At 42.3% G+C, this 19,798-nt stretch overlaps 1 protein-coding gene across 2 annotated transcripts in view; it reads right to left on the bottom strand.

Annotated features, from left to right (window-relative positions):
* Positions 1-560: 560 nt before the first annotated feature.
* The window catches only part of cgnl1 (cingulin-like 1), an 83,140-nt gene continuing 63,902 nt past the window's right edge, over positions 561-19,798 (bottom strand). For both annotated transcript variants that reach the window (XM_083759514.1, XM_083759515.1), the window contains exons 13-19: positions 14,781-14,942; positions 12,895-12,984; positions 8,204-8,287; positions 7,788-7,912; positions 7,563-7,671; positions 7,161-7,324; positions 561-3,911 (exon numbers count right to left, since the gene is read on the bottom strand). In XM_083759514.1, coding sequence (XP_083615640.1) covers positions 3,758-3,911; positions 7,161-7,324; positions 7,563-7,671; positions 7,788-7,912; positions 8,204-8,287; positions 12,895-12,984; positions 14,781-14,942 — 888 coding nt within the window. In that variant the 3' untranslated portion in view covers positions 561-3,757. The remainder of the gene's footprint in view (positions 3,912-7,160; positions 7,325-7,562; positions 7,672-7,787; positions 7,913-8,203; positions 8,288-12,894; positions 12,985-14,780; positions 14,943-19,798) is intronic.

The following is a 19,798-nucleotide window of genomic DNA, read 5'->3' as shown; positions in this document are numbered from 1 at the left end:
AGCCACGCAATTAAACAGAGCGACTGTTGACACAGCTGTTTTATCCAAGCACAGTGATTTCAGCAGGATGAGAGGTCAACCCATGGAAGACACCAAGACACCACAGAGGTCAAACTTTCATCTTAAATCAAAATGGACCACATGCTGATTTGCCTGTCTTAATCTGGCTGTTGTGCTGACTGCTGTCTTGGCCAGGTCCATCCATCCATCTTCAATTGCTTAGTCGTGTCGCGGGGGCAGCAGAGTGCTCCAGACTTCCCTCTCCAGGGCAACATTCCTGGGGGATCCCGAGACGGTCCAAGGCCAATGAAGTCGATGTGGTTCCTCCAACTGCGCCTTGGTCTTCCCCGGGGTCTCCTCGCAGTGGAACGTGCATCGAGGACCACCCTAGGGAGACGCCCGAGGCATCCTAACCAGATGCCCGAACCACCTCTCTCTCGCGTGACTGAACTTCTCACCTTATCTCTAAAGGGAGATCTAAGGGTCTTTATCTCTAATTAATTTCAATATTTTACAGATCAATCAATTATTGCAACTCTAGAAATTGAAGATGATAGGCATTTGAGATTAACTAAGGATAACTTTATTGTAGTCTCAGCAGGAATTTAAGTATCAGCAACATAAAAATGTACAGTATAGATAAGAGAGGTAGTGGGAGGATTTCTTCTCAAATCCACTCTCTCCCCTTCACAGGCAAACAGACTTGGATGCATTCAACAATAAGCCAACAAAGAGAGTGCAAAATTATCACAGTGTAGCAAAAAAAAAGAAAAAAGGATCGATTGTCAGAACATTTCATCTGTAGTCCAAGTTCCATCATTCATTTAAACTTCAGTGATGGGAGGACAGGATTCTTCACATAGGGGACTTCAGAGCAGTGGTTTCCAACCTGGGAGCAAGTGGGCCTCCAAATAACTATAGGATTTTAATGATAATAATAACAACACACAAATGTTCTTTAAGTAAGTCGGGAGTCTATCCCTGTTCGTTGTCTTTAAAACCTTGAAACCTTTTCATTGTAATACCGATAAAATACAAAAAGAAAATAGTATACTATGTTACTTCCATTGTTCCAAGCCGGAAACTGAATAATTGATTGACCATTCAAATAAAAAGAGCGTGTGTTTGTGTGTGTGTGGCCCATCCACTGGAAGTGTTCAGATGCGTGGCGGGGCCGCAAACGCCATAGATATATATATAAGAAAGCTAGATGGCTCACCCGCACTCTGGCCAATGGAGAGCGACGTTGCTACGTGACGGCCATCCTACCAAGGGGCAGCATAACATTGTGTCTATGGGGCATGTACTTTTAAATAACCATTACTTGCTCAATTTTCAACCGATTATCAAACGGTTTGGTTTGTTATAAACTTATATGCTTTTATATGATGTTCATATAAAAAACAAAATTAAGCAGATAAGCGTCCTGGATCATAGCCACATTGACAATGTTTGTAATAAACCAACCCATTTGTAAATCTGTCAAGATTAGAGCGAGTTATGACTGTTTTAGTTTGAGCTGCCATGGAACATACTGTACTGTGGCAACATGGCCGCCGGGTGATCTACGTCAGAGACTCCGCCTTGAGCCATCTAGACTTTATATATGTCTATGGCAAACGCCTCCAAGATTTCCAAGTGCAGGGCCCTGATGCAGACAAGGTTGGGAACCACTGGGTCTTTATAGAGAAAAGCACACTGATGCTCTCAGTACAGGTAAAGCCTGGTTCATATACTTCGCTGTACATCATGTCTCACAACCAAGTATAGTAAATCAGGCTTAATGTGTTGCCTCATGCTCATAGAGGCACATTTCAAACACACATATATATATATATATGAGGTGGACGACAACAACATAGGTTTCCAGTATGTTCAACATTAACACTGTCACGTTCATTGAAAAATATAGTGTAAATATAGCTAACTTCTAACATTGTAACCTGTTTCCAGTAAGAAGATAATATTCTTTAGAGATTAGACTTCAACTATGTGCCGGGTTTTGTACAAACATTACCTGCTAGATAGGGAAATATAAAAGATTTAGGAAAGACAAGTTGATTTGAGTGCTGCAGTACTGCGATCGCACGATGAAACGTACAATACAAAGGCCGATTCCAGTATACGCAGGAATACTGTAACGTCCGTTACTGTCCCAAGTTATGAATTATTAGTCAAAACATGGTATAAAAATGTACAAAATCCCTCCTTCAAAGTTTCCCTAAAAACCGATTGCCCTTCACGTAGCCAGCCTTTGACACAATCAACCATAAAATAAATTAAAAAAATATATATTGTGGCTGAACCTGTTTCAGTCCTGGCATTCTGCACCTTTGTATTTGAACACATCAGACAAACATGAATATTCAAATGATAGCTTCTAGCATATATGATATATACGGTGTGTGTGACTTCAACATATTTGATAGGCATAAAAAGTTAAGAGTTAACAATTTCATATGTTTCAAAAAGGTAGTACTGGTTACGCTATTTACAGTGCATTAAAGGCTGTGCCTTAACGTTTACTAATGCTAGATTAATTAATCACAGGCGAGCACAGGTACTTCATCAATGGAAAAACAGACGGATAGATTAGACCCGACTTCGAACTTTAGAAAACGTCTTCAAAATCCTGACAGTTTTCTGAAATACCTGTTTCTATATCAGTGGTGCTCAATATTTCATGTCAAGAAACCCAAAAACAACATGTAATTGGCCACCAGCTGGAAAATATGTTGTTCCAGGGAACCCCCAGAAACAAAGATTTTAGTTAAAAATGTTCGCTCTGAAAGAATACATATTCAGAGATTTAGGCCACATTTTCACGATGTTTCAAAAATAGCAGATCTACAAGCTCGTAGTGCGGCACTCAGTGCCACACTATGAGCTGTTAGATCTGCTATTTTTCAATAGCTAAAGTATAACAATACTTAAAACACCCAAGGGGGTTCCCGTCCAGAATGGGTTAAGACATCTGTCAGTGTCTTCAAATTATCTTAGACTTGCTAAAAAACCCAGTTTGAGGATGTTTACGCACATAAAACAAATGAAACAAAAGTTTTTACTGTTCTGCAGTCAATCACCATTGCTGTTTTAGTGTAATGCAATGATGGTACTCGTATCAGAAGGCAGTTTTTCTTATTTGGTCCAACAGATTATGTACACATGCACATTTATATGTTTAATTCAGGGGTTCTTAAACCAAACCATCCAACTTGATATGTATTTGGGTTGCATTGCAGACCCCCCCATCTGATTTTTCTTGTGCCACGGACCCCCCATAAGATGATATGTCAAGATTTGTCAACATTACACACTCACTGTGAGTGTGTAGATCGGGCAATCTTTGAATAGCTGAAAAATGAAATAGTATTCCTCATTTTGTTGTAGGGGACCCCCTGGATCCCCCTAAGGGGGTCCTCTGAGTTACTACAGGGGGCCGCAAAACCTTTGTGTTAAAGGAGTTTTTTTTAAATTAACCACTAGAACCCCCCTAGCATCCCTATTCTGAGGAGACCTTTAGTCCAAACTTGTCCATACAAGGCAAGCTCACAATGCCTTGCTCTCCATTATGTTCGGCAAAGAGGGCTTGGTGTCAAGGGATGGTTTGAGTGGCTAAATGACAGTGCTGTCAAACGAGTCAATTCTATTAAATCTATGAAAGATTTGCAACACAATTTGATACAATATGTAGTGTGTGTGTGTGTGTGGGGGGGTCTCTCTGCTAAGGGGTCCTTGGTGAAGAAGACCCCCTGGTTCACAGAGTGAAGGTGGTCAGCATGTTCTCCTGACTGGAGGAGCGCTTATACCCGGAGGATGAGCTGAAGTAGGTTTCTCCGTCGGTGCTGATGTCGTCTTCATCGTCGTCGTCATCCAGGTTGTTCAACAGCGGGGCAGAGTTGGTCTTACGCCTTTGGTGAGCGAGAGAGAGAGAGTTTCAAGTAGGAGTCATTCTTTTTTACATTTAAAAACAAGAACTGTTGAGAAAAGCTGAGGAACTGTAAAAATATATAAAACCCACAAAACAACACAATTAAAACATGCAAAACCTTATAAAAAAGACAAATACAAAATTAAAAATTAAAAGCAATAAGACCAAAAGAAAAAAATATGAAAGCCAACTCTCATACTGGGTTAAAAGCCAAGGAATAAACATGTTTTGAGGATTCAGTCAGTTTGAGATATACCAGCATGCATAACCGTTTCTAAATCACTAAATTGCCTTTACGTAAGAAAAGCTAGATTTGATCACAGGGTTGATCTTTTTGTCCAATTGAAAATCACTAGGGGTGCACGATACCGATTCTGACTGATTCCGATATTATACAGAGGACAACAATGGAAACAAGCCTATAGGCCATATAGGGGCTTGGCCCAAAGCCTATTAATAAAGTATTCAATTAATAAACAAATAGCATATACTCCTTTCCATGTGTCTGTTTTCACAACTGAATGACTACTGAATGAGATAAGTACACAAAATAATTGTAGATTTGTTTTTCTTTTTTTTTGCTGGTGAAAACAGATTAAATAATCTGTATTATTTTGAGACCGATCCAATACCGATATGGCATTTTTATGGCCAATATGGCTGATTCCGATTATGCTACAGATTAATCGTGCATCCCTAAAAATCACTGTCCATCATCACAACCAGATGTTGTGCAGTAGTTTTGTTGTGCCGTACAGTTCACTTAGTTTTGGTCACATTTTAGTCACCTGGAATGTTTTAGTGTTAGTCTAGTTTTAGTCAACTAAATGTCATAAGATTTTAGTCAACTAAATCTACAGGTGATTTAGTTGACTAAAATGTATTTTGGTGGGCCTTGATGCTGTCGTAACGACTGATTTTACACTTGCTGAAAATAGCCGATCTACAAGCTCACAACGCGTCGTGCTGCAACACGTTGTGGGCTTGTAGATCTGCTATTTTCAGCATGCAACCAAGTGTAAAATGACTTATACTGGATCTCTTGTCCACTAGTGCCTTCCTAACATTTACTCTAGTTTTTAATCTGTTGTCAAAATTGTCAACATATTTAGTCTTAGTTTTAGTAATCATAGCTTAGTTTCCATGTAGTTGTCGTCAGTGAAAAAAGGTAGTTGACGAACATTTTTCGTCTTGGTTTTAGTCGACGAAAACAACACTGGTTCCAGGAACACAAGAGATATCCACCAGAGTGGAATCACAGGCAACACTGCCTCCAAATATCAGGACACCGTTTTACTCTCTTGCTGCTAACTTTTTTTCTTCTTCATTTTCTTTGTCTGGTATTTCCTCAGGATGGGGGACAATATTATTTGTGTATGCTTAGCACACCTGGTGACACATTATGATAAAAATCTCTGTAAGCTGAAAATAACTATTTTGGTAGCGAACATTTTAGTGTTTTACAGTTATTTGTCGGGGCTTGGGACACCCAGCTTGAAACGGGGACAAACCCAGGCAAACTAGGACGTCTAGTCACCGTACCCCAAGGGGAGCACATAAAGGGAAAATAGGATTGCCCCAAGGACAGAACCCTGACGGACTTCACAGGGGAGAGGCACAGGGGAGAAATACACAGAATCACCAATTCTGACAGAAAAAAACCCCTCTGTTAAGACCTGAACCACTCTAGACAGAGCAGTACCTTAAATACCCACACAACGCTCCAGGTGAGAGACGAGAACACTATGGTCTACTGTGTCCAATGCTGCTGCGAAGTCTAAAAGCAAAAGAATGGTGGAATCCCCGGAGTCAGTATAGCTAATACAAAGACTGTAATAATCTTTTAAAAGTGCAGATTCAGTGCTATGAATGCTTGAGGACAGATAGTCAGATTGGTATGTGCTTAACACAGCCACTTTGATGTACTTGTTTTTATATTTATTTTTTTGTTATCAGTTTCATAAAAGTTTAGTTAAATTCCAACAAATGCAATATTTCAGTGTTATCCAGGGGCATCAAGGGGTCCTTAGGGGGTCCAGCTAAATGACTTAATATAGCATCAAAATAGCCCATCCACAAGGCACTCTGTGAGCTTGTAGATATGCCATGCCATTAGTTTCATCAACTTTTAACCCCACAATTCGTCTCTTATGGGATCCTCCGCTGGCACAAAATATTTTCAAATGGTGAGCAGCATGAAAAAGTTCATTTTTAAATTAGTGTTGTTTATAACAGCAAATTTGGATTTTAGTTTTAGTCGTAGTCTCTTGAATAGTTTTCATTTAGTTTTAGTCACATTTTAGTCCCCTGGAATGTTTTAGTGTGTTAGTCTAGTTTTAGTTAACTAAATATCATAAGATTTTAGTCGACTAAATCTATAGTTGATTTAGTCGACTAAAATTTATTTTGGTGGGCCTTGATGGTGTCATAATGACTGTTTTTACACTTGCTGAGCTTGTAGATCTGCTATTTTCAGCATGCAACCAAGTGTAAATAGACTTAAACTGGATCTCTTGTCCACTATAGTCCCTTCCTAACATTTTAGTCTAGTTTTTATTTGCTGACCAGTATATTTAGACTCAGTTTTAGTCATCACAGCTTAGTTTTTCATTTAGTTTCCATGTAGTTTTCGCCAGTGAAAAAAGGTAGTCGACGAACATTTTTCGTCTTAGTTTACAGTCGACGAAAACAACACTGTTTTTTCATGACCTTTGACGTATTGCCGTATTTCAAACGGTTCCATATGGTTGTGGTTTTACCTCATCTGGCTCCTCAGAGCTTTGAGCTGACTCTGGAGCTGTTGTGCTTTTACCTCATGTCGCTCCTCAGAGCTTTGAGCTGACTCTGGATCTGTGTGGTTTACCTCATCTCACTCCTCAGAGCTTTGAGCTGACTCTGGAGCTGTGTGGTTTTACCTCATCTGGCTCCTCAGAGCTTTTAGCTGACTCTGGAGCTGTGTGGTGTTACCTCATGTCGCTCCTCAGAGCTTTGAGCTGACTCTGGAGCTGTGTGGTGTTACCTCATCTCGCTCCTCAGAGCTTTGAGCTGACTCTGGATCTGTGTGGTTTGACCTCATCTGGCTCCTCAGAGCTTTGAGCTGACTCTGGATCTGTGTGGTTTTACCTCATCTCGCTCCTCAGAGCTTTGAGCTGACTCTGGAGCTGTTGTGGTGTTACCTCATCTCGCTCCTCAGAGCTTTGAGCTGACTCTGGAGCTGTTGTGGTGTTACCTCATCTCGCTCCTCAGAGCTTTGAGCTGACTCTGGAGCTGATCGTTGGCCTCCTGCTGCTCGTCCAGCTCTCTCTGCAGCTTCTTCTTGCCGTGCTCCAGTCGGTCTATCTCCTCCTCCGCCTCATCCATCTGCCTCTTCAGGGCCTTGAGACGCAGATTCAGCTTCGAGAGAAAGGGAGGAATGAATAGCGATGGTTTAATGGCAGCATGCACACCACATCATCAGCACAAATTCACTTTTCTTTTTCTCTCTCGCAAATGTTGGTTTTGGATGATAAATGGGCACGGCCCGCTAATCAATGCAAGGTATGCGTATGTACGTGTGTGTGTTGTGTCTAGTCTCTACGTGTGTGTGTGTGTGTGTGTGTGTGTGTATAGTGTACGTTGTAATATTGCTTACCTGGTCTTTTTGGTCTTGCATTGAGTGATGCTCTTCATCCCCTTGCATCATCATCTCCTTCACCTTCCTCTCCAGCCGACGGTTGGCCAGCTGTAGGTTGGCACGCTCCCTGGAGAACCAAGTCAAATCAAAATAAACGTTTATTTATTAACCCATTTTGACCCGAGGACAAATTCTACAAAATGTCTTCTAAATCCTACACCTATTCTAAAGCATGGCCTTCACCTCTCCTCTGCTTCCAGCCTCTCCTCAAGCTCCTGGATGCGACTCTCCATTTGGGACACAACACCGTCTTTGTTGGATTTCTGGGAGCCCTCTAGATGAGACACGCGGCCCTTCAGGTCTTTGTTCTATAGGAGGAAGACACATAATAAGACCTGCATTCACTGATTTATGGGCCCACCACCCTACACACAAAAACAGGAAAATAAGAAGAAATGGAATGGATGCAGCAATGGGGCAAAAACCATCGGAAACAGCATAAAAATAATGAAGAAGGACGTGCAGACAGAGATGAATGACACGACGCACAGGGGCTTTTATTTGATTCTGCTCTTTTCGAGACTTTGTGCAAGAGTTTGTATTTGTCCTCCAAGACAAGGCGAAGTTGAGTGGAGTGCTGTAGTAGTTAGTAAGTATACCTGTCTCTCCAGAGCCAACTTGTCACACTCCAGGTCCTGTCTGCCAGCCCTCTCCTGCAGCAGTTCATTCCTCATCTGCTCCACCTGTCAAGCAAGAGAGCCCAGACACTGTCATCGCCTGCCTTGGCCTGGCCCGGCCCGCCGACACGGCCCCCGCATTCTGTCTGAGGACAATCATTACCCGTGCAACCACGGGCTGAGCCTATCCCCCCCCCCCTCTGAGGAGGGGAGGGAGGGAGGGGGGACCACTGTAGCGTGCAGTGACTCAAAAAATACTAAAGCCACGGCGGTTATGACTGACAAGGGCTTTAGCTAATTGGCAGGTTTTGGAACATTGGATATTCCTGTTCGGTGGCATTCCAACCGCCTGTTATGTACAGTACATTAGTACTGTACAACGGTTCCCACGTCAAGCCTCAGTGTAATGTGGCTCTAAATGGCTGTCATAAATCACCAGCTTTCAAGACAGAAAGTGGGAGCCAAGAAAATGTGATTAAGTTTCATTATCATTTCTCATAAGGTTTATATAACTTCAGCCTTTTTTTTAGATCATTCTTCACTTTTTTTTCTTGTTCAAGAGATTCACCTTTCTACCCGCACTTTGATTCAGTTTAAGGTCACGCGAGGGTAGGCGACGTTAACCCGGGGCGATTAAAATTCTCACTATATCACTTCCACACTCAAGTTGGTTCGGCGGCAGGAACTTATGGCTGATTTTATACTTGGTTGACGCGACACGTTGTGAACTTGTGTAGCTTTGTAGATCGATCCCGCAAGTTTTCCGTGCACGATGCCCGGCACTGCACACAACTAAATATAAATCCGGCTATAACAGAGTTGGACATCCAGAGTTGTCCAAGTAAAGTGACACTTAAAAAAAAAGGGATGAAAACCACAATCGATACAAGCGGCGGCCGGGGTGATGGTTCTTTCTTTTGTGGAAGAGAGAGAGAGAGAGAGAGAGAGGGAGGGAGGGAGGGGGACTCGAGCAACAGAATTGGTGATATTTTATGCCAATTAGTGGTGTGACAGTGGGGCTGGCTCTGATGAACGATGGCCCCTATAACTGGTGCGCCCCGGCACGGGCGCTTGAGGGAGCTGAATCAGCAGACTGGAACATACAGCGAAACTAATCTGCTTTGTGAGAGACGGCGGGGAGAGGAGAGGAGAGGAGAGGAGGGGAGAGGGGGGAGATTACTCTCATTTAGACAGGAGAGGAGCACCTGGTGCTAGGGAGAGACGCAGGTGTTCTCTCACTGCGAGCGCCTCTCTCTCTCTCTCTCTCTCTGCTGCCACCAGACCCCCATAGCCATACACCCTCCAACTCGCATACGCACGCACGCACGGCCCCACGCACGCTTTTTCTAATACTATACTTTTGAGGACATTCACATTTTAGCAGGACAGTGTTTTGTTATGAATGCCATGTTTTGACATTATTATTTTTGAGTGGAGCACAGCCACTATGTCTGCATGTCCGTATGTTTAGGGTACTACCAACAGGGGACAAAGTGGCGCTGTTGAGCTTCAAACTGTGCACAGGTGCATGATGGGAAGCTGAGTTTAGTTTTCCGTACAGAACAGAGTACCAGACGCAATAGCATTTGTTGACCGCCAAGTGTCACTGTTGCACCACTCACTTCAGACGGGTCTGATTTTCGCCTAACTAAAGCAACAAAAAGAAAAGCCTGCATAGCCTTGTAGAGCTTGTATATTGGATGGTTTCGGCAGTGTTGGAAAAAGTACTCAATTGTTGTACTTGGGTAAAAAGTATCAATACTGCAATGTAGAACTACTCCGTTATGAGAAACCCGAATTAAAAATGTACTTGAGTGAAAGTACTAAAGTATTGTCATCAAAATGTACTTAAAGTACCTAAAGTAGAACATGCTCATTAAGCAGAATGTCCCATTTCAAGTTTTCAAATGTATACAATTTTCTTTTTAAATGGCAGATCTACAAGCTCACAATGTGTCACATCGCGACGCATTGTGAGGTTGTAGATCGGCCATTTTTAAATGGCCGAAATGTGAAGTACAAATACCTCAAAATTGTACTTAAGTACAGTACCTAGGTAAATCATAAAACAAACAATTTGTCTTGTCCAAGAGAGAGGCCAGGAAATGTCTCACTCACTCCACTCTGACTGCAGAAAGCAGTGTTGCCTGGACAACAGCACTCAGGCATTCTGGCACTTGCCAGAATGTGAACCCAGGCATGTTGAGTATACAGGACACCAACGTTTTATGTTAGAAATGTTGAGCATGGGTCCCCAGCATGTAGAAACTGTCAGATGCTAACTTGCATATGTTGAGCAATTTCCGTAATTGCCATAATAACCTATATTGAAAAAAAAAATCATAAATTTCATCATGCTTTAAGTAGCATGTGACGTGTCAAACTAGGGGGTTTTCATGACGCTGAATCTATTCCAAGTTAGTTTTGCACAAAAAAACATTCCTTGGGCTAAAAACGGCCATAGGGCTATGGCCCTTTGTTAAAACTGATAAATCATTAAGGAAAGTTTACTATGTGTACTATGTAAACTCTAAACTTCCATTTTCCAGCCATTGAGACATTCAGTTCCAGAAAAAACAAATTTTAATTTTGAGAACCCCAGGTTGAGAACCCCTGCTGTAACTGAGCGGGACATCCTGATCAGATAATCACCACTAGCTAATGTGTTAATAGCATCTAGAACAATGTAATTTCCCCCCACACACACACACACACACACACACACACACACACACACACACACACACACACACACACACACACACACACACACACACACACACAAACGTCAAAGGTCCAAAGGCAACAACATTCTAACAGCAAAACCAAGCTCTCACACACAAACAAAATGTTCCCGGTTCATAACGCCTCCATCAGCAGCTTTATCGAAAAGGAAGGGGAAGAAAGTGGAGCACTCGCTTCGCCCCGGCCAGGACACGAAAAGTCTGACCAGGCAGGCATAGCACGGGGAAGGAATCTTGGGAGTTTGTTCTGGAGATGCACTTATACTGCAGTCTGCACATGAACTCCACAACCTCCACAACCTGAGACATTTTAGCAGTGTGTGCCACCTGAGAGGGGTCTGACTCTCTCTCTCTCTCTTGTGACTGACGCATGGGAATTAGATAAGATGCTGTTGGACCCACAGCTGGCACACTGCCAGTGTTGATTTTGACAGCAAATTTTGATTTAAGTTTTTAGTCATAGTCTCTTGAATAGCTTTCATTTAGGTTTTTTTTCTTCTATTTAACCCATTTAGGCCTGAATTTAAAAAAATGTCCTCAAAATCCTGACAGTTTTCTGAAAAACCTCATGTTTCTGTATCAGTGGTGCTCAATATTTCATGTCAAGGACCCCAAAAATTATATGTAATATGTCTCCATAACTAATCTGTGCTCCATAACATGTGATCATGGTCGTGAGTTAAATAAATTATGATGATGATGATGATGATCAAAAATATCCTCTTTTCTCTTTCAGTGATTCTGTGTTGTTATATGGGGTGGTGAGGTGAGGCAGAGTATAGCAGGATGCTGAAAAATGATGATCTGGAGTCAGTTTGTTATAAGTTGTGATGGAGCGGGTGTTTTTTTTTAAATGATTCATCACTACAAAAATTCCAAATCACACCAATGGTTCGCCGTGACAACTCCTCGCAACCAAACGGTTGCGAGTTACTAGACGCACGTCTACCTTTTTTCACTGACGGAAACTAAATGGAAACTACATGAAAACTAAGCTATGATGACTAAAACTAAGACTAAATATACTGACAATTTCAGTATATTATTAGTATAGTATATTATATATTTCAGTCAACAAATAAAAGATAGTCATTTTACACTTGGTTGCATGCTGAAAATAGCTGATCTATGGCTCGACGCTCAGCAAGTGTAAAATCAGCCATTACGATGGCCCGCCAAAATATATTTTAGTTGACTAAATCAACCGTAGATTTAGTCGACTAAAATGGCATGACATTTTAGTCGACTAAAACTAGAGTAACACTAAAAAATTCCAGGTGACTAAAACTAAATGAAAACTATTCAAAAGAAGGGCCTTGCAAACGGGGAGCGATAAAACGCGCCTATAGTTCATTTTCAATGAGACCTGCATGCGTTTTTGCTCAGAGAAGTCGCGGTGCGACAACACAAGCTTATTTACGTGAGCGCGGCCCCGTGAATTTGGTAGCACGTGCTCGTTACGTGCACACGCCCGCGTCCCACCAGACCTGGATTCTGTTTAGCTTTTTTTTTACGCTTGCGTTGTTGCGCCCCTCTTCAACAGACCTGGAGGAGACCTGTGTTGATCCAGGCAACAACGCCTGCGTTCCTCGCTTCACGTTTGCAAGGCCCTTAAAACTAAAATCTAAATGTTCTGCCAAAAACAACACTGTTGCAAGCAACCATTGAATTGAACCAATTGAATCACGTGTGGTTGACATGCGTTACCAATGCACTGACGTGCAACAGGACATTATGACACCGCTGGGACGAACACTAAAACCGTAACGTCGCCTCAGTCTCGACCCATTGGTGTGGTTTGAGCTTTATCACTGACTTGGGGGTCAGTCTAACAGACAGGCTGAGCATTGGTGTGGTTTGAGCTTTATCACTGACTTCTAACCGACAGGGTGAGCAGCACACAGGAAATAAAGGCTTTTTTATCGTTACCTGTTCTCGTCCACGGTCGATCCTGTCCATCAGCATGTCTCCACTGTTACGTTCTTCATCCAGGTCCAGCTCCAGCTGAACGATCCTGTCCTGCAGAAACACCAACATCCACAATATCAGTAAGACACACTCAAAGAAACAGTCAATTAAGCAATATTACACGAGAGGGGGTGGTTTCCTTCTGCGTTGCTTTCCTGCAGCATCGCATTAATCACGTTAAACCACCCCCTCGAGTGTAATATTGCAATTATACAACAGAAAATCGCTGAAAAAACATATTTTTTTAACGACAGATGTAGTCACTACGACCACAAATGTCCCAAGAAACTAGCTAGCCTAGCCACAGAGTTTGCTGCACTCTGGGAGAACAGAGCAGCAGGAATTATTTGTTTTGATTAGGTGTGGAGTGGTGCTCGTTTGAACCACGGCTAGAAGGTTGTTTCAACCAAACAGATTGCTTCCTCGAAACGACCTGTTGTATAATAGCCAATGAAGCACTCTTGTAAACCGGTGCTTCTCAAATGGAGCATCACTTGAACGACTTTATCCATGATATGTTGGCTATTCAAAAATAGCAGATCTACAAGCTCTGTACACATATATACTACAGTACATTTCACACAGATATAATTTTGGGCTAAAATAGTATATAGTCTCGCATTGCCAGACTGTTGCCTCTCGCAATTTCCAGACGCTTTCCGTCATACAGTCTGGAGCAACGGAAGCTCTGATCATCATGAGTAAAGCGATTTAGTCCTGACAGTCGCGCAAGTTTATCCTAATATATACTGTGAATAGAAATCATCTAAGCATATATAGCTTGCTGCTTAGCAGAAATGAAAATATAATACTAGATAAAGTGCCCCTCGGGGCACAGGTCTCCACCAGGGCAGGTCAGGTTGTGGCCTCCTGGTGGCGCTATAATAAGCCAATGTGAAAAGGGTGGGATATATTCCTCAGCCTATATGAAAGTCTGTGAAAGATTTCACGTAAATTGCACGCTGTGTTCATGATTTGAGGTTTTTTGTAAAACACGGGCCAATCCTGCAAACTTTGAAAGCCAATTAGGATGGAATATGAAATATCGGACAGATCCGTCTTGAACACAAGACTATAGAGATACTGTGTAACGATTTGCAGGGCAGAGGTTCATCGTTGGCATCCAGGGAGTGTGAGTGCACACACACACGGACAAAACATACTCTCTCCCCATGCCTTCGGCCTGGTGGAGATAACAAAACATACTCTCTCCCCATGCCTTCGGCCTGGTGGAGACAACAAAACATACTCTCTCCCCATGCCTTCGGCCTGGTGGAGACAACAAAACATACTCTCTCCCCATGCCTTCGGCCTGGTGGAGACAACAAAACATACTCTCTCCCCATGCCTTCAGCCTGGTGGAGACAACAAAACATACTCTCTCCCCATGCCTTCGGCCTGGTGGAGACAACAAAACATACTCTCTCCCCATGCCTTCGGCCTGGTGGAGACAACAAAACATACTCTCTCCCCAAGCCTTCGGCCTGGTGGAGACAACAAAACATACTCTCTCCCCATGCCTTCAGCCTGGTGGAGACAACAAAACATACTCTCTCCCCATGCCTTCGGCCTGGTGGAGACATAAATGTAAAGCTATTTTAACGGAAATGGCAGCTTCCTTACTCAGATTATCGGGAGGTGTAGTTCCAGACTCTATGTAGCATTCAGGGATTATGGAATAGTTAGCTGGCTTATACGCGAGACTAAATAGTGCATAGTTACTGTATTGATTTTAAATAATCGTATCGTATCATATGGCTATAAAGGAAGGAATATCGCCCACATAACGTTACCGTCAACCATGGAATCGACAACCAAAAAAGAAACAGGAATCCTACTGTTAGTACCTCCAACAGTTTGATGTGACGCGTCTTGTCGTCTTTAGAGTGAGAGCTGCTTTCAGCCTCCTTCTCCAGGTCGTAGATCTGTTGCGTGAGGGTCTTCTCGGCGAGCGCGGCCTCGTCTCTCTCCTGCCTACACTGCCGCAGCTCCTCATCGCGCCGGGACAGCTACGGGGATGACCAGACAACATGAATGGTAAAATGGTGCATTTATATAGTGCCTTTATCCTTGTTCTTTACATAGATTGTGCATTATATTCACACACACCGATGGCGGAGGAAACCATGCAGCTGAAGCAAGGCACCACCAAACCAACCTGCTCATGGGGAGCAATTAGGGGTTTAGCGTCTTGCTCAAGGACTCTGGCGGTTCCCATCCGGCCACTCTACCGCTGAGCCACTGCCGTCCCCAACAACACACGGATGAATGGATGAATACGTACAGGACGCATTATATTCAACCACCAATCAGTGTTGATTTTGTCGACTAAAACTAAGACGAAAAATGTTCGTCGACTACCTTTTTCCACTGACGAAAACTGAATAGAAACTAAATGAAAACTAAGCCATGATGACTAAAACTAAGACTAAATATATTGAAAATGTTGTCAACAAATAAAAACTAGACTAAAATGTTAGGGACTAGTGGAGAGATCCAGTATGAGTTATTTTACACTTGGTTGCATGCTGAAAATAGCAGATCTACAAGCTCACAACGCGTCGCAGCGCGACACGTTGTGAGCTTGTAGATTCATCAAGTGAAAAATCTGTCATTTCGACGGCATCAAGGCCCGCCAAAATACAATTTAGGCAAGAACAAAAAGCATGCCAATACATCACATGATATTTAGTCGACTAAAACTAAAACTAGAACACTAAACACTAAAACATCCCAGGTGACTAAAATGTGACTGAAACTAAATGAAAACTATTGAAGTTTGACTAAAACTAAAATAATACATTTGCTACCAAAAACAAAACTGGTATATATACACAGCACAGGACGCATTATATTGAACCATCTTCTCCTTGAAATACAGGAGAACTGATGGGGCCACCGCCACGCTTTATGCTTTATCATCTCTGTCGGGCCGAGATCCTCCAAATATCCCAAACTGGTACTTTTCAGGATTCATATTCCAAAGCATCAAAAGTAACAGATCTACAAGCTCAAAGCGTTTCAAGCGTGTAGATCTGCTACTTTTGATGCTTTCGTGTGATGCTGTAGTTATGAATGGAATGAAAGCAAAATAAAATGACTGAAAGTTTCTTAATGATTTTTTGTTTAGGTATTGCTGCTGTTCCACATTAACCTTTGCTTTTTATCAACATTTCTGACACCGTTGTTCATGTCTATGGAAGATGCTTCTAAGATCAGTTCAAATACTCGTAAAAATCTTAAACTAAACCGAATAATAACAATCGAAAATAGCCAATCTACAAGCTCACAACACGTTGCGCTGCGGCGTGTTGTGAGCATATAGATCGGTTATTTATCCGGCTAGACGGCCAGATCGGCTATCTTCGGTGAGCGATGTGCTTTCACAGAAGAAATACCTTCTATGGAATCCAAATAGGTGAAATCAGTCTTGGCGACAGAGAACTTTAATGAGTATGATTACAGTAAGTAGTAGGGCGTTAATTTAGCAAAAATAAAACAAACCTAAAAGTTAAAATAATTATGGAGATAATAGGGTTTCTGGCTCGACAGCGAACGTTATGTTTCAATTTCACCCATGGCCGTGAGTACACGGTCTGCTGCTTTGAAAAATGCTTAGCGGTCCTCCTCAATGACTAATAGAGCTTTTGCACAGCGTGTTACTGGTGCGTCCCCCCCACCCCCCACCCCCGTGCCCTCCACAGCTGGATTGCCCCCTCTTCTTAACGTGGAGACAGTGAACATTCATCATCTGGACTCGCGTCCCCCAAAACAAATATTTGGCAATTACACTACAATTATTCCATACAGCACAATATAAGAGCTCCTTTTTTCTTTTTTTTAAACCCCCAACAAGTAAAGAAATGAACGCTGGGAAAAAAATAGGTCTGAAATACCCCCACCCACCGCTGAAATACCACCCCCCCCCCACCCACTGCTGTGATAGATTGCAGAGGAAAAACACAAGTACCCTTATTATTTTATACCTGCTTACCGTCATTTCAACACTGACCACAAGGTGCCCTCGTGGCTGCTGTGAGCCACGGAAACATTAACATTGCATGCATTCAAATGAATGAACTAGCTGTCAAAATAACTTAAAATAAAATAACTTACCGGGTAAGTGAGATAATTACATTTGTGAAATGATTTAAATAAAAAAATGTTAACGCAATTAAATCCCAATCGCAATCCCATAATCCCATCCACTCCCAGTCTAGCTCTATCTGGATGGGGACAAAAAATAACACAAGTCCGTTATTGCTGCCATAAAAGGCTGCACAATTTACATAGGCATCATCATCATTTTTAGATCATGGATTTCACAATGCCACGCCAGACTACATACATACGTATGTTAAATGGATATTTACGCCTTTTATCTTTCCACTGCCACAACTATACAGAAAGAACATGGCATATTTTGGACATATACTTCGAATGGTGATTTATCATGATTAATTGATTTTTAAACTGTGATTAATGTGATTAAAGTTTGTAATCATTGGACAGCCCTAAAATTAACATAATGTTTTCAATTTCAGTTTCTCATTATACATATGTCCATGTGCCAGTTTCATATTGAGTCAGGAAAAGAAAGAAAATTACTCTCCTCAGTACACAGAACAGTTACTAAACTCTGAGAGCATACAAGGACACGAGTCCATTTGGTAACATTCCTATACGCTATCAACTCAAGAGTACATTTATTAGGTGTTTTTTTTTACCGTGCATGTTTGTAATTTAAGCAAAAGTCTGCCAAATGTAAAAAATAAATAAATAACAAAAAGGGTGTGGAGCGACAGGGATTTGGCACAGCTGGAGAGGTGACCTCACCACCAGATTTATTTTGGCGGGACGGGTCGCTTCATTAAAAGGAACTGGGGAGAGGGGCTCGTACTCGTAGGAGGATGTATAGGAGGTCAGATAGCCCCCCCCCCCGCCCCTGGGCTTTCACAACAATGACACAACTTCCTCTACTTCCTGTACGAGCAGCTGGACAAAGAGACTTGGCCGTGCGTGGATGTCGGAACGACGGAGCAGAGCGAGAGAACAATGAATTATACCTGTGTATGCTGTTGCTTCAAGGAGTCAAAATTAAACAAATGACCCCATTCCAAAAAAGCCTCCTACACATGCAAAAACACAACTCTTGATACGGGCCCGGGCATTTATCAAACCCACCGAAAACGACACTTTCCTGTGATTAAAACAAATGTTGTCCTGAAATACCGGTACCTGCAGCCCAGAAACGTTAGGAAAAAAGAGTGTGGACCCTTCAAAAACACCGCCCAGGGAAGGCAAGACAACAGGTTCGTATACAGTATACACTAACTTCAGTAGTTCTCAAACTTTCTCGTGCCAAGGACCCCCAAATCGACACTAGCCCGGCCATGGACTCTCATTTGATATACCAGGGACCCCCATAAGAGACCATTTACAGTATGTATACGGCTATAGCAGTGATTCTGAACCATTTGAATTTCAAGGACCTGTCCTCCGGCATTATTTTGTTATGCATTACCACGGACTCGAATGTCATACCATTATTCTCTCTGGGACCCCCCAATCTACATAATGATGTGTATAAAATGGAACGGGTCCATTTGGTTTCATCTGTACGCCCTTGGGGTTACAGACACATACTGTAAAGGGTCCATTTGGTTCATTAACTAGGGCTGGCTGGGGACCACCTGGAACCGCCCCAAGGTCCCCCGGTGGTCCCTAGACTCTCTGAACCCATGACTTAGATTGTCTGGCAACTGAGAGACTGAAAGCGAAGGACTTGTGAGTAGCAATACTGAAAATGTCAGTTGATGATTAAAAGATGCTACAAACTAAGAAACAATGATACACAGAGGTCATAGTGAAAACGTGCTCTCAAATCCACACCTAGACTGACGCTGTCCAAAAATGCAAGGAAGCAGTCAGGGTTTCTGTTTTCTATTCAAGGACACTTTGACGTGAAGCCAGGAAGAAGAGAACGAACCGGGAACCTTCAGCTCCTGACTCACAGCCGTTAGCCACCTAAAACAAACACCTCCCCAAATTACCCTCCTTCAGTTATGACTCATGCAATTTATATGCAAATAATGTTTCCGCCCTTTTCCTACATTAACCCATTCATGTCATTACGGAGGCGGTGGTCAGGGGTAAAGTGGCCGGATGGTAACCGCAAGGTTGCCAGTTCGAACCCTGTGAGTTAGTGTTAAAGTGTACTTGAGCAAGACACTGAACCCCTAATTGCTCCTGATGTGCCTTGCATGGAGTCCAAATTTAGCAGGCTGTTATGACAGTGTCCTTGCTAAAACAAAAAGGGGGGGCCGTAATAATAAAAAAAACCTGCTGGTTGTGTTGTAACATTTTTTGTTTAAACAAAGCTAACACTTTTTACTGGATATACTCCTTGTTCTGGGTGACTGGCACCACATGTTGGAATGTTACTCAAAGGGATGACTAACTTCTCAAGGACCTTTTTTTTGTAATCTGAAGATAAATCTGAAGATAAAAGTTGCTTTGCTTGCTGACCCAGAAATAAACTTTTTACTGCCTACTGTAGTTGACAGTCTTAGGTTTTGCTTGGTCTTTGTTTTTTGTTACTACTGAGTACACCAGCTTCTCTTGTGGACATTCTATTCCCAATTGTAAGCATATTGTACCCTATACCCTAGATATACTGCTTCCTCATCTTATTCCTTGTTATTAACAACTTCTGCGCTGTCAACTAATATATTGTTGCTGTTGGGCAGTACTTTGTGCAGTGTTCACTTTAATTCATGTACCTTTCATTGCATGTGTTCCACTGTGTTTGCTAAAGCTAAATAACTAGACATGTTTATTGCTGTAATAATGTCATTTCATTTCA

The sequence above is a fragment of the Protomyctophum parallelum genome (genome assembly GCF_964188405.1).
Source record: "Protomyctophum parallelum genome assembly, chromosome: 2".
Lineage (NCBI taxonomy): Eukaryota > Metazoa > Chordata > Actinopteri > Myctophiformes > Myctophidae > Protomyctophum > Protomyctophum parallelum.
The sequence above is the reverse complement of the archived record's forward strand: the minus strand, read 5'-3'. Positions and strand labels throughout refer to the sequence as shown.